General features: G+C 41.4%; 1 protein-coding gene across 14 annotated transcripts in view; it reads left to right on the top strand.

Annotated features, from left to right (window-relative positions):
- The window catches only part of ITPR1 (inositol 1,4,5-trisphosphate receptor type 1), a 353358-nt gene that overhangs the window by 163452 nt on the left and 176858 nt on the right, over positions 1–13048 (top strand). For all 14 annotated transcript variants that reach the window (XM_074404869.1, XM_074404867.1, XM_039478545.2 and 11 more), the window contains 7 exons: positions 827–987; positions 1818–1959; positions 3888–4046; positions 6131–6303; positions 8313–8432; positions 9386–9583; positions 12082–12333. In XM_074404869.1, coding sequence (XP_074260970.1) covers positions 827–987; positions 1818–1959; positions 3888–4046; positions 6131–6303; positions 8313–8432; positions 9386–9583; positions 12082–12333 — 1205 coding nt within the window. The remainder of the gene's footprint in view (positions 1–826; positions 988–1817; positions 1960–3887; positions 4047–6130; positions 6304–8312; positions 8433–9385; positions 9584–12081; positions 12334–13048) is intronic.

Genomic DNA, 13048 nt, shown 5'->3' with positions numbered 1-13048 from the left:
GAGTGGAGCAAACCCAGGGCTTTTGAAATAATTAAAACTTTTGATTTTATTCCATGGCTTCTGCCCTAATAGTTGAGCAATTGTATGGATTTCAGCCACATTTCGTGACTATCTGAAGGATAATTCGGGCTAGGGAATGTTTCCTTATGACTTGAGGAAAAACAAGTATCTAGTCAATTTCCCGCAATTTCTAGTATTATTTCTCTCTCTATTACAATATACGCTTCTGTTTCCTGAATGTTCTCTCAGCCCCTTTACTTTCTTTCCCTGCTTCTCCTCCCCTGTTGTCTCTAGGCTCATAGAGTATAAATACATAGACATGGGAGGTTTCTTTTAAAAAATGGAAGCATACTCTCATATAACTTTTATTTTGTTGTGGCATGAGGAAGGTTATTGGAGTTTTTTTTTATTTCTTTACTGAACATTTTTACATTTATAGAAAAGTGGAAAAATGGTACAGTATCTATCCTTATAATGCTTCTCACTTACATTCATTAATTACCATTTTCCATTATTTGCTTTTTTACTGTGTATTTACGAACATCTTTAGTCATGAAAATATTGCATGCTCCCTGTAATGAATGAAGTTAAAAATGAGAGTAGTGCCCCTTTCCTGCCTCACTGGTCCCCATAATACGAATTTCCAGAGATAACAACTGTTAACCATTTGGAGTACGTCCTTCCAGAATTTTTTCCTATGTCATTTTAACTGCAAGATAGCTTCAGTACCTTGGAATCAGCCAACATCTCGTAAACGTAGTGTTTGGTTAAAGTCTTACTCTTCCCATCCAAGAGATTGTCTCACAAGGACCACCTTGAATTTCAGATTGGCACCTCTCCTGTGAAGGAGGATAAGGAAGCGTTTGCCATAGTTCCAGTTTCTCCGGCTGAAGTTCGGGACCTCGACTTTGCCAATGACGCCAGCAAGGTGCTGGGCTCCATTGCTGGGAAGCTGGAGAAGGGCACCATCACCCAGAATGAAAGGAGGTGAGCACTGCCGCATGCTGAGCATAGCTGTTCTTCCCCCCTGAGAGTTTCTGACATCCATGGTGATTCTGAACAGCTGAACATGGAGTAGCAGGCCTTGGCATTTATGGGTGGCTTTAGTTTGTAACTTTTGAGAAATAGTATTTTTGCATTCATTTTTTGAGTCTAAAGTTAGGAAGACCAGGCGTGGTGGCCCACGCCTATAATCCCATTACTTCTGGAGGCTGAGGCGGGTAGATTACTTGAGGTCAGGAGTTCAAGACCAGGCTGTCCAATGTGGTGAAACCCCCTCTCTACTAAAAATACAAAAAGAAGCCAGGCTTGGTGGTGGGTGCCTGTAATCCCAACACCTCGGGAAGCTGAGGCAGGAGAATCCCTTAGACCCAGGAGGTGGGGGTTATAGTGAGCCAAGATCATACCACTGCACTTGAGCCTGGGTGACAAAGTGAGACTCCATCTCAAAAAATAATAATGAAGTTATAAAGATCCCTCCCTCCCTCCCCTGTCCCCCTCCCTCTCCCTCCTCCTTTCTCTCTTTCCCTCTCTCTGTCTCTTTTTTTCTGTCTCTAAGTTGGTCTCTAGAACCACATTACTAAACGTCAGGGGATGAGGTTACTCTGAGATAAAATTTGATCATGGTTTTCTGGACAGTGATGTGTTTTCTTTCACTCTCTTTGGTACTTGGCCTTGATTGTCAGTTTTGAAGAAATTGGAAAGAGTGGGTCTGCCCCAGTGTAACTGGCTCATTAGTCCAGAAGGCTTCCAAGGCGAAGCTTCCAGCCTGCTGAATGCTGAGCACATCTATCTCTAAGAGCTTCTTTCCTCTTAAGGTCTGTAACCAAGCTGCTGGAAGACTTGGTTTACTTTGTCACTGGAGGAACTAATTCTGGTCAAGATGTTCTTGAAGTTGTCTTCTCCAAGCCCAACAGAGAACGGCAGAAACTGATGAGAGAACAGAATATTCTCAAGCAGGTTGGTGATATGTGGCATACCAGGGATTTGGCTTTATGAGCAATTGATGGGATGGCCAGGAGCGGTGACTCATGCCTGTAATTCCTGTACTTTGGGAAGCTGAGGCAGGAGGATCCACTTGAGCCCAGGAGATGGAGGTCGAGGTCAGCCAAGATCGCACCACTGTGTTCTCTAGCCTGGGCAACAGAGACAGAACCTGTCTCCAAAAAAAAAAAAAAAGGAAAAATATAAATCAGTGGGATAATTGAGGGATGCTGATGATTCCCACCTCAAAGGCTTGATGCACTGATTTTTCAATAGACTATTTTATAGAGCAGTTTTAGGTTCTCAGCAAGATTGTGCAAAAAGTCCAGAGAGTTCCCATGTCCCCTCTTCCCCTCATGTACTTGGCCTCCCCACTGTCCACATCCTACATCATAGTGGGATATCTGCTACAATTTGATGAATCAATCATTATCACCTGAAGTCTATAGTTTACATTAGGGTTCTCTCTTGGCATTTGATTTTCTATGGGTTTTGATAAATGTGTGATGCCCACAGCCACCATTATAATATCATACAGCATTGTTTCACTGTCCTGAAATCACCTATGCTCCCCCATTCACCTGTCCATCCTGCTAACCCTTCACAACCGTGAATGTTTTTACTGCCTCCGTGGTTTTCCCTTTACAGAATGTGGCAGGGTTAGAATCATACAGTATGTACCTTTTCAGAGGCGCAGATTTCTCTTAGTGATGTGCATCTAAGATTCTTCAGTGTCTGTTCATGGCTTGTTAGCTCAGTTCAACTGATTTTTACCGTACTTTTACCATTGGATATCAATCATGTGAGAGTTTACCTGTTAGGAACCTCAAGAAACATTCAGTTGACAACTTTATTTTTCCCAAAGATGTCAAGTGCAATGTGACCTTAAGGTTATTTCAACATTTGGGAGATTTGGCATATTCTATAAACTCAGAAGGCCTGTATGGGCTCTTGCAGAGGGTCCTGTAAGTCACCACAAAGTCTTTCCGTAAAGGATGGGTAGTGGTTGACAGGAAATAAGTAGATGATATTGTTACATGTAATGTAAATAAACTAGTATAAAAACAAATTAGAGGCAGTAAAGTGACAAATCCAGAGTAGATTAAACGCACAGAGATGCATACTGTGTCATTCTATAACCCACCTGGAGGTCAGCCCACAAGATTGCCATAGGAATTCCTCGCCACCAAAGCTAAAAGAGAAACATATTAGTTACAAATCCAGCTGTTCTCCATGGAACATGGGATTTGAGATTGTTTTTTCATGTTGGTCTATGATAAGCAGAATTTGTTAACAATACATCATGTTTCAACAAGAATTTCCAGTCCAACAGTAAATGTCCAGCTGTGGTTTCATGTGATGATTCTCATTTTAGACCTTTGGCTTAATGCCCATGCTCATTTGTACAGTAGTGATTCCTGAGAGGCAAAAATAACTGATTCACTGGCAGGAGTCTTCACTGATTACATGTGCTGGGCACTAGTGTGACTTAAAATTACCTACTTTCATCCTTACTACACCTTTGTGATATAGGTATTGTTCTTTCCATTTTGCTGGTAAGAAAATGGAGGTTTACTTTGGCTGTGATCGTACTACTAGTAAGTAGTAAAGGGATGTGTTTCCACCTAGAGTCTGCTTAATGCATTTTCTCTGTTCTTAACTACTTTGCTCTAAACACTGTGCTGTTAGGTATATGAGGACCAGTCAAGTCCAGTTGGACTAAACTCAGCAAGTCCCCCATCTCAGTTGATGGACCGAATGCAGTGTTCAGGTTATGGATTTGTTTGAAGAGAGAAACTTTCTGGTGTAATCCAGCTACCCTTGAGCTTGCATTACTTCCAAACAGAGGGTTAGCGTTGGAGCCCTAAGTGATAGTTATTTTTGCTTTTCGTTTTCACAAACAGATCTTCAAGTTGTTACAAGCCCCATTCACGGACTGCGGTGATGGCCCGATGCTTCGGCTGGAGGAGCTGGGGGACCAGCGGCATGCTCCTTTCAGACACATCTGCCGGCTCTGCTACAGGGTGCTGAGACACTCGCAGCAGGACTACAGAAAGAACCAGGTTGGGGTTAAGCATTGATGGGATGTGGTCAGTTTCCTCCCTGAAGTTTATGTACTTTCCTCATGAGTTTTTAGTGTCACATATCTATCTGTAGAATGGATAGAGAATAGTTCAGTGTTAAGTGTGCTCTTGGGAAGGAAACACACTGTTTGCAAGCCCAGGAAGAATATTATTACAGAATCGTTAAGAAACGTACTGGAGAATTCTTTACTGCAGACAGCTTTCTATGAGATTTCTGGTTTTAAAGTTGGTTTTATATTTATAGAATTTTTTATGGCATATTCCCTTAGGGCTTAGGGGTGAAATGATGCCATGTGTTTATATTAAAGATACAGCAGAGTCTTTTCTTGTTGGCACCTTGAAAATCCTCCATCTCTTTCTAGAAATAAGATTTTTATTTTGCTTTTGGCTCATGTTTTATGACATTCTAAGTCATCGTTTATAGATACACTTTATACATAGATACATTTTACATAGTATATGTGTATTTATATATACACACACACAGAGACAATCTATAGTCTTCTATGAAATAAATGTCCTAACCTCTTTGTGGTCTCTAAACAAACTTGAGATTCTAAGGGAACCTGAGAACTGTATTGCTACATCATTAGTTCTTAACTGGGGGTAATTTTTTCCTCCAAAGAATATTTGGCAATGTGTGGAGACTCTTTTGAGTTTTACAACTTGGTGGTGCTACTGGCATCTGGTGAAGGGAGGCCAGGGATGGGCTCAAACCCCCAGCAGTGCCCAGGACATCCCCCCACAACCAAGAATTATCCTGCCTAAAATGTCAGTAGTGCTGGGGTTTAGAAAATGCACAATGTGAGGTACCATAGGCATACAAAATGATGTTTATTATAACCTTGACTCTTAGCATTTAATATGAACTATCTCTGCCTTTTGGTGCAAAAGGCTTTTGCTTTTAAGGTTTTGAATGCCACCCTATCTGGACTTTAAGACTTTTTTCTTTGTAATTAAAGGTTTTTGTTATGTTATCATAAAGATAGTGTTGATCTTGAATAGTGCTTTTTTTGAAGTGTAACAAGCTGTGATTGTTTTAAATCCACCTTCAGTCCCCTGATACCATAATCCAATAGCCAGAGGGATTTTATTCTGTTCCTCTCACCCATCTTCAGATGGATACATCTGGGTCTGTGGGGTGTGTCAAGGCACTTCACTTGTACATGAGGAAGCAAAGTTTTCTGTCGTGGAGTTGCTGGATTAGACATCTTTGCTTAGCTGTTTATGGATCCTCTGCCAGTTGGCAGATGATGAGCTCTTAAAGAATGCATCCTTACAGAGCATAAGCTGAAAGACATAGCCTGCTTTCATTATATTAATCCTAAATAGTCTCCAGGATTTAGGAATTAATGGGAAAAAAATTAAAACAAGTTTCAAGGGCCACCTGAGCTTTGAGCAAGCAGTCTGTCTTGGCCGGGCAAGTATCTTTGAAGAGAAACAAACAGGTATTTGTAAGAGATTTCCTTGAGTTTATAAATATTTCTATGGAATGTGATACTTGATCCCAAAAGAGAGAAACCAGACATGTGTTTCTGAGTTCCATGCATATGGTGGATTTTCTTAGGTATTCTTGACCTTCTTATGCTACCCATTGACTTTAAAACAGTATTTTTACCCCAGATAAAGGAAACATTTATGGGGTAACATTGTTCCAGATAACCAGGTAGGCTTTATCTGTGTTTATTTAGCAGCACAGATGAATGGGGGCACAATGAAGTCCTCATGAATTAAGAATACATTCAGAAGTGAAAACCAACTTTTGACCTTTTTGAAAAATAAATCACTAGATTAAAATTTAGACTGTGTACTTAATAAAGTATCCACATGTAAATGCAGGCTATTTTGCTTAATTATGTTTGTGTGGCAAGCTTAGTAAAATAAAGGATGCGAAGGAGTTTGCAGCTGTTGCCCTATGATAGAAAGATGTAGATTCCCTTATACTGTAATTTCTCTTATGAGCAGTAGTTCTTATCAGGAAATGTTGCTGCTTTCCTTTTTTTAAACTTTAACATATTGTCATTTATCCTTTCTGCTGACCTCTCTTTTCTCTCCCTATGAAGGAGTATATAGCCAAGCAGTTTGGCTTCATGCAGAAGCAGATTGGCTATGATGTGTTGGCCGAAGACACTATCACTGCCCTGCTCCACAATAATCGAAAACTCCTAGAGAAACACATTACGGCTGCAGAGATTGACACATTTGTCAGCCTGGTGCGAAAGAACAGGGAGCCCAGGTGAGGCAGGAATGGGGTCAATGGGGTGTGGTGTCTGTGCCTTTAAAATGCAGGGACTTAGCTGGTGCTTTTTACTATGTCTCCTTGGGCTACTAGTGACAAGTTTTGATTAGCTAGGTCTCGAGAGGCTCTTTGATGAGTAGTGTTAAAATGAGACCTGGAGGGTGCATCTTAGTTCCAGTGTGTACCACCTTGGTGAGCTTGGCTTTTTTCCTGAATTTTGATTCCTCATCTGCTAAATGGGTAGTTATGAAAATTAAATGACAATAAACACATGTGACGTGGATGGCACTTAGTAGACGGACAGTAAATGACAATTGCTGGCCCGTGATTCACTTTTTAAAAAATGTTGTTAATTTAAATTTTTAATTTTTGTGGGTATATAGTAGGTATATATATTTATGGGGTACATGAGATGTTTTGATATAGGCATGCATGTGTAATGATCACCTTGTAGAGAATGGGGTATCCATCCCCTCGAACATTGATTCTTTGTGTTACAAATAATCCAGTTCTATTCTGCTATTTTAAAATGCACAATTATTGACTGTAGTTACCTAGTTTACTATCAAGAGTAGGTCTTATTGATTCTATCTATTTTTTTTGTACCCATTAACCATCCCCACCTCCTCCCTGCCCTCCCACTGTCCTTTCCAGCCTCTGGTAACCATACTTCTACTCTATGTTCTTGAGTTCAATTGTTTTGATTTTTAGATCCCACGAATAAGTGAGAATATATGATGTTTGTCTTTCTGTACTTGGTTTATTTCACTTAGCATAATGACCTCTAGTTCCAGCCATGTTGTTGCAAATGACTAGATCTCACCTTTTCATTTTTTTTTTTTTTTTTTTTTTTTTGGGATGCAGTCTCACTCTGTTGCCCTGGCTGGAGTGCAGTGGCACGATCTCAGCTCACTGCAACCTCTGTCTCCTGGATTCAAGCAATTCTTCTGCCTCAGCTTCCTGAGTAGCTGAGACTACAGGCATGCACCACGACACCTGGGGAATTTTTGTATTTTTAGTAAAGACAGGGTTTCACCATACTGGCCAGGTTGTTCTTGAACTCCTGACCTCATGATACTCCCACCTTGTCCTCCCAAAGTGCTTGGATTACAGGCATGAGCCACTGTGCCCAGCCTCATTCACGTTTTAACACCTCTTGATTATCAGTTAAGCACTCTCCGCCTGAGTGTAATCAGTAAGGGTCTTGCAAGTTCAGTTGTTGGTTGAGCATTTTTATTATAAATTAGTGAATTATATTGATTTTATCTCATTCTCATGGATCTGCCCCTCTTCCCTATGCCCTCCTCCCATTTCTTTCCCCTTCTCTTTTCCTTCTAATTAAGACCCACATTTTCAGTTGAAGTGGGAAGCAATTGACAGTGTCGGTCTCACAGATGATCACAATGGAGTGCGGACACAGTTGCTATAAAAACACCTACTACCATCCATGAAAATAACCCGCATTTTCTTGAGTCTGCTTACAGGCCAGGTAGTGAGCAAAGGAAGCACTTTTCATAAATTATCTCGTTTAATCCTCAGGACATCCCTCAGAAGCGACACATTATCCTTTTCGGTAGATGAGCACAGTGAAATTAAGTAATTTCTCCAAATGACGCTTCATATCAGAACTCCACTAATAAGATCGTAACTGGGCTTCCAACGGTAGCCAACATCGGGGCATTGCCTCTCACCACTGTGGTTCCCCGGTGTCTCCAGCACCCCTTCCTTACGTCAGCTTCTTGCCTGTCTTGTTCCTTCTTCTCATCTTTGCCTCATCCCCTTTTCCTTGACCACAGCCACTACTGTCTTTCCTCCTTGCTTTCTCTCCCTTCTTCCTGACATGTGGGTTTCTAGGGGTGCCATAAACACTGACATGGAGACCTAGAATGCTGCTGACTTGTCTTGGTAAAGGTGTGTTGGACCTGTGCACTTAAGGAAGAGTTGGGCTACAAGAGCCTAACTTCTTCTCTGTCTACAGAAATTGTTTTGTTTCTGTTTCTGGATAGATTCTTAGATTACCTCTCCGACCTCTGTGTCTCCATGAACAAATCGATTCCAGTGACCCAGGAACTGATATGTAAAGCTGTGCTGAATCCCACCAACGCTGACATCCTGATCGAGACCAAGTGAGTGAGGAGCTGGGGTATAGATAGAAAACCTGTGGTTCAGTCAGTGTTGGCGCTCATGAGGAAGAAAACCCAGCCCTGTAGTTTTTTGAGTTGATCTAAAGTCAGTGTGGCTGGCATTCGATCTTCCGATTGGAAAAGTCTTGATTGGGAGAATACTGAATTTGATTTTGGTGTGGCCTCCTCTGCACAGTGGTGTCACTTACTTGGCATACAATTTTAAAAGTCATGTAAACTCACCAAGGAGCATTTTACACAGTTACATTTGAAGAGTTTAAAACTCTTTGTAAGTATGATCATCAATTTAAAATCTCAAATGACATAATTAATATTTGCTGTTAAGATTAAGTCAGTGTTGGGAGAAGTTTTAAATTATTACTGTTCATAAAGTGTTTATTGGTCTGCAGAATTTTTGTTAACAGCAGTAATTCATTTTTGGCAAAGGAGCAGTTTTCCCTGACAAGTACAGTGTCAGTAATATGGACAGTGTTTTTTTTTAAAAAACTAAATTATGTCCTGAGCTAGTGATAATTCTTTGATTCTTCTTATAACTCAGTTTTGAGCTTGGATGAATGCAGGGTTTTTCAGTTCAGGTATTTTCACATTTTGGGTTGGGTAATTCTTTGTTTTGGGGCTGTCCCAGGTACTGTAAAATGTTTAGCAGCATCCCTGGCCCCTACTCACTGAGATGCCCATAGCACCTCTCCATTTCAGTAGTGACAACCAAAAACCTGTCCAGAGACATTGCCTAATGTCCATAGGGGGCAGCAGCACCAGAGTGGAGAACCACTGGGGTACAGCGTATGAAGACATTAATGTCAGGCTCTCTGCGGCTCTGCCCTTGGGGAAAATCCAAAACGGAAAGTGGCTCTTCGTCTGTCTTTATGCTGAAAGTGAAGCTGGATCTCAACGTATTAAAATAGTAACTTTTCCCTTCTCCTTTTGTTTTCTAGGTTGGTTCTTTCTCGTTTTGAATTTGAAGGTGTTTCTTCCACTGGAGAGAATGCTCTGGAGGCAGGAGAAGATGAGGAAGAGGTGTGGCTGTTTTGGAGGGACAGCAACAAAGAGATTCGCAGCAAGAGTGTGAGGGAGTTGGCGCAGGACGCTAAAGAAGGCCAGAAGGAGGACCGGGATGTTCTCAGCTACTACAGGTGTGTGGGACACGTGTGGGGCTCGGATTGGGGTGCCCCGAAACAGTGACACTTAGGAATTTGTTGTTCATTTGTTGTTTACTTCAAGGAATCGCAAGGTATTATCTTGTAAGATTGTCTAGATAAAAGCCAGATGTGTATTTTAGGAGTTTAGAGTGTAAGGTTTTAGTCAGTAGGCATCTGGGTGAGGCTGGGTCGCAAGAAGGATGAGTGCTCGCATCAGCCCGTGGTGGCAGTTTGTCCTTAAGCAGCATGGCCGGTAGATACGGCGGTAGGTAGGTAAGAGGCTGGCTGTGGGGTCAATTCCTGACTTCTCCGCTTAGCAGGTTTTTGACGTTGGTCAAGTTTGATTTTATGTTCTATTTTCTTTATCAGCAAAATAAAGGTGATAGTGCCAATCTCACCAAATGTTTATAGTGAAAGCCAGTAAGGGATGTGTGTGTGTGTACATATACCTACATATTCATCCACATATCTGTTTATATCTACACAAATAAATAATAAAAATCATGTGCTTACGCTAATACTTCCAGTTCCATTCCGGCACCATAGAGTTTATTCTAGCCTTCATCTTTTCCGTTTAATGACTCCCTCCAGCTGCCGTGATTCCCATGTTTACCTGTCTGCCCATTCCCCTGTGTGTCACCGGTCTCCCCTCTGCTGGCCACCTCCTCAGTCCCCAGTGTTTCCTTGGCTCCTGCTCTAAGACCTGCCAGCTGTGCCACCTGAAGGGAAGGGAAGGAGAAGAAAGAAGGGAAGTGAACCAATCAATACGTTAGAAGAAAAGGAAAGGGAAGATCAGGCTTTTATTATTTTTTAATAAAATAAATAAAACTTTGCAGATAAAATGCCTTTTCTTGCCTCCTGTATTCTGTTGTTTCATTCACGTGTGATGTGTGCATCCTGTCTACATTCTCTGTGTACTACATTTGTGTGCATCTATACATTATATAGTATTTTATCTGTACTTAAAATGTTATATAAATGGTACTTTACTCCAAATACCATTCTAAAGTTAGCCTTTTTTATTCAGTATGGGACTGAAGCATGTCTGTGTTAGTAAAGGTTGAGCCATTTCTTTAATTTGGGCTGCTAAATGATATTCTGTTTTATTGATTTATCACATTTTCATCACTGTTTGGTATTGGATCACCTGCCTCAGTTCTTCATGTCAAGAAACCTCTTCATTCAAATTTTTCTGAGTATATGTATGAGTTTCCATTCCACACTGGGAGTTGGGCTTGGAGAATATTCATATTTTAAGCTTTACTAAGCAGTTGTAAATTGGATGTTGCAATGCACACTCCCACCAGGTGTAGATGACAGCTTTTGTTTCTTCATATCTTTGCTAACCTTGAATATTGTGATGCTTTTTAATTTTTGGTAATTTTATGAATGTGAAATAGAATCATGTCTAAACTTGCATTTTCCTGACATCCAGTGAAGCTGAGAATATCTTCAAATCATGGCTATTAAAAATACAGAGGGTTTTTATTTTTTATTTTTTGAGACAGAGACTCACTTTGTCACCCAGGCTGGAATGCAGTGGCTTGATTTCTGCTCACTGCAACCTCCTTCTCCCAGGTTCAAGCAATGCTCCTGCTTTAGCCTCCTGAGTAGCTAGGATTACAGGCATACACCACCACGCCTGGCTAATTTTTGTATTTTTAGTTGAGACAGGGTTTCACCATGTTGGTCAGGCTGAGGTCGAACTCTTGACCTCATGATCTGCCCGCCTCGGCCTCCCAAAGTCCTGGATTACAGGCATGAGCCACCATACTCGGCCAAGGTTTTAAATTCAGCAGGCAGGGTTTGTGAGTTTGAAAGCCTGTCACTTTCTTGTTATTTCACCTTTCAATTATGTTTACTTCTTTAATGTTTCTTGAATCTTCTCCCAAGTGAATGAGAAAGAGTGCCTTAATTGGTCAGATTCTGGTTAACAACATTGACTTGCCATTGAATGAAGATGAAAAGTGAGGAGGCCCCTACTTTTTGTACATGAAATGTTTTTTTTTACATGTGTAGGAATTTGAGTGACTTACATGATATAAAATCTTTAAAATGTTACCACATTTCTAATTAGGCTTAATATATGTGCTGTCTTTAACATTTCCTGTATGGTCTTTACTGTATAAAACACAGCTGGAGGAATAGAAATAGGTAACCATCTTAGGGCTTACCATTTCCCCCATTTATTTTACAAAATAAACAAGGACCTAACAGAATAAGGTCGTCAAATAATTGCTCCAACACAACTGGATAGACACATGTTCCTGTTGGCTATCAGCCCACACTCTGTTGCACAGCTTGAAGGGTTGTTTTATCTGCTTGGCACCACAGCGAAAATCCTGGTGTACAAGAGCAATTTAGGGGTGTTGATGTATGAGTTCAATTGGCCAAATGTCACTCCCATGAAAGTCAGGGCTGCCTGGATGACCCTGCATTCATCCCGAATGATTTCTGGAGTATGAGCTGTGTACCCCTGTTCTTTCTTCTAGATATCAGCTGAACCTCTTTGCGAGGATGTGTCTGGACCGCCAATACCTGGCCATCAATGAAATCTCAGGCCAGCTGGATGTCGATCTCATTCTCCGCTGCATGTCTGATGAGAACCTGCCCTACGACCTCAGGGCGTCCTTCTGCCGCCTCATGCTTCACATGCACGTGGACCGAGATCCCCAGGAACAAGTCACTCCTGTGAAATATGCCCGCCTCTGGTCAGAGATTCCTTCAGAGATCGCCATTGACGAGTGAGCCTGGCACCTGAAAACCTTGCTTTACATTGTTCTGTGCAGCGGTAGATAACCCCACATGGTCTCGTGAAGTCATAGAAGAAAGATTAAATGTTGATTTTTTTCTTTTTTCTTTTTGAGACAGAGTCTCTCTCTGTTGCCAGGCGCCAGGCACCAGGCGCCAGGCTGGGGTACAGTGGCGTGACCTCGGCTCACTGCAACCTCCGCCTCCCGGGTTCAAGCAATTTTCCTGCCTCATTCTCCTGAGTAGCTGGAACTACAGGCGTGTGCCACCATGCCCAGCTAATTTTTGTATTTTTAGTAGAGAAGGGGTTTCACCATGTCGGCCAGCATGGTCTCGATCTCTTGACCTTGTGATCCACCCGCCTCGGCCTCCCAAAGTGCTGGGATTACAGGCGTGAGCCACTGCGCCTGGCTGTTATTTTTCTTTAAGCTTAAAATAAAATTAGTGGATGGCAAATTTATTTCCCTCAGGAATGTAAAAGATGTCATGATTAAGTTTTTTGTATCTCATTTATCTCCTCTTTCATTCTGCAAATATTTAAGTATATACTATGAGCCAAGCTCAAAAAATAGATCGGTGAACAAACAAGAAAGCAATCTCTATGCTATTGGGGAAAGACAGACAATAGGCAAGATAAATGACTCAAAAATACAGTTGGTGGTAGGTGCTAAGGAGGAAAGAAATAAATTAGGGTCAAGGGATACAAAG

The sequence above is a fragment of the Saimiri boliviensis genome, chromosome 8 (genome assembly GCF_048565385.1).
Source record: "Saimiri boliviensis isolate mSaiBol1 chromosome 8, mSaiBol1.pri, whole genome shotgun sequence".
Classification (NCBI taxonomy): domain Eukaryota; kingdom Metazoa; phylum Chordata; class Mammalia; order Primates; family Cebidae; genus Saimiri; species Saimiri boliviensis.
This window is presented reverse-complemented; position numbering and strand designations above follow the sequence as displayed.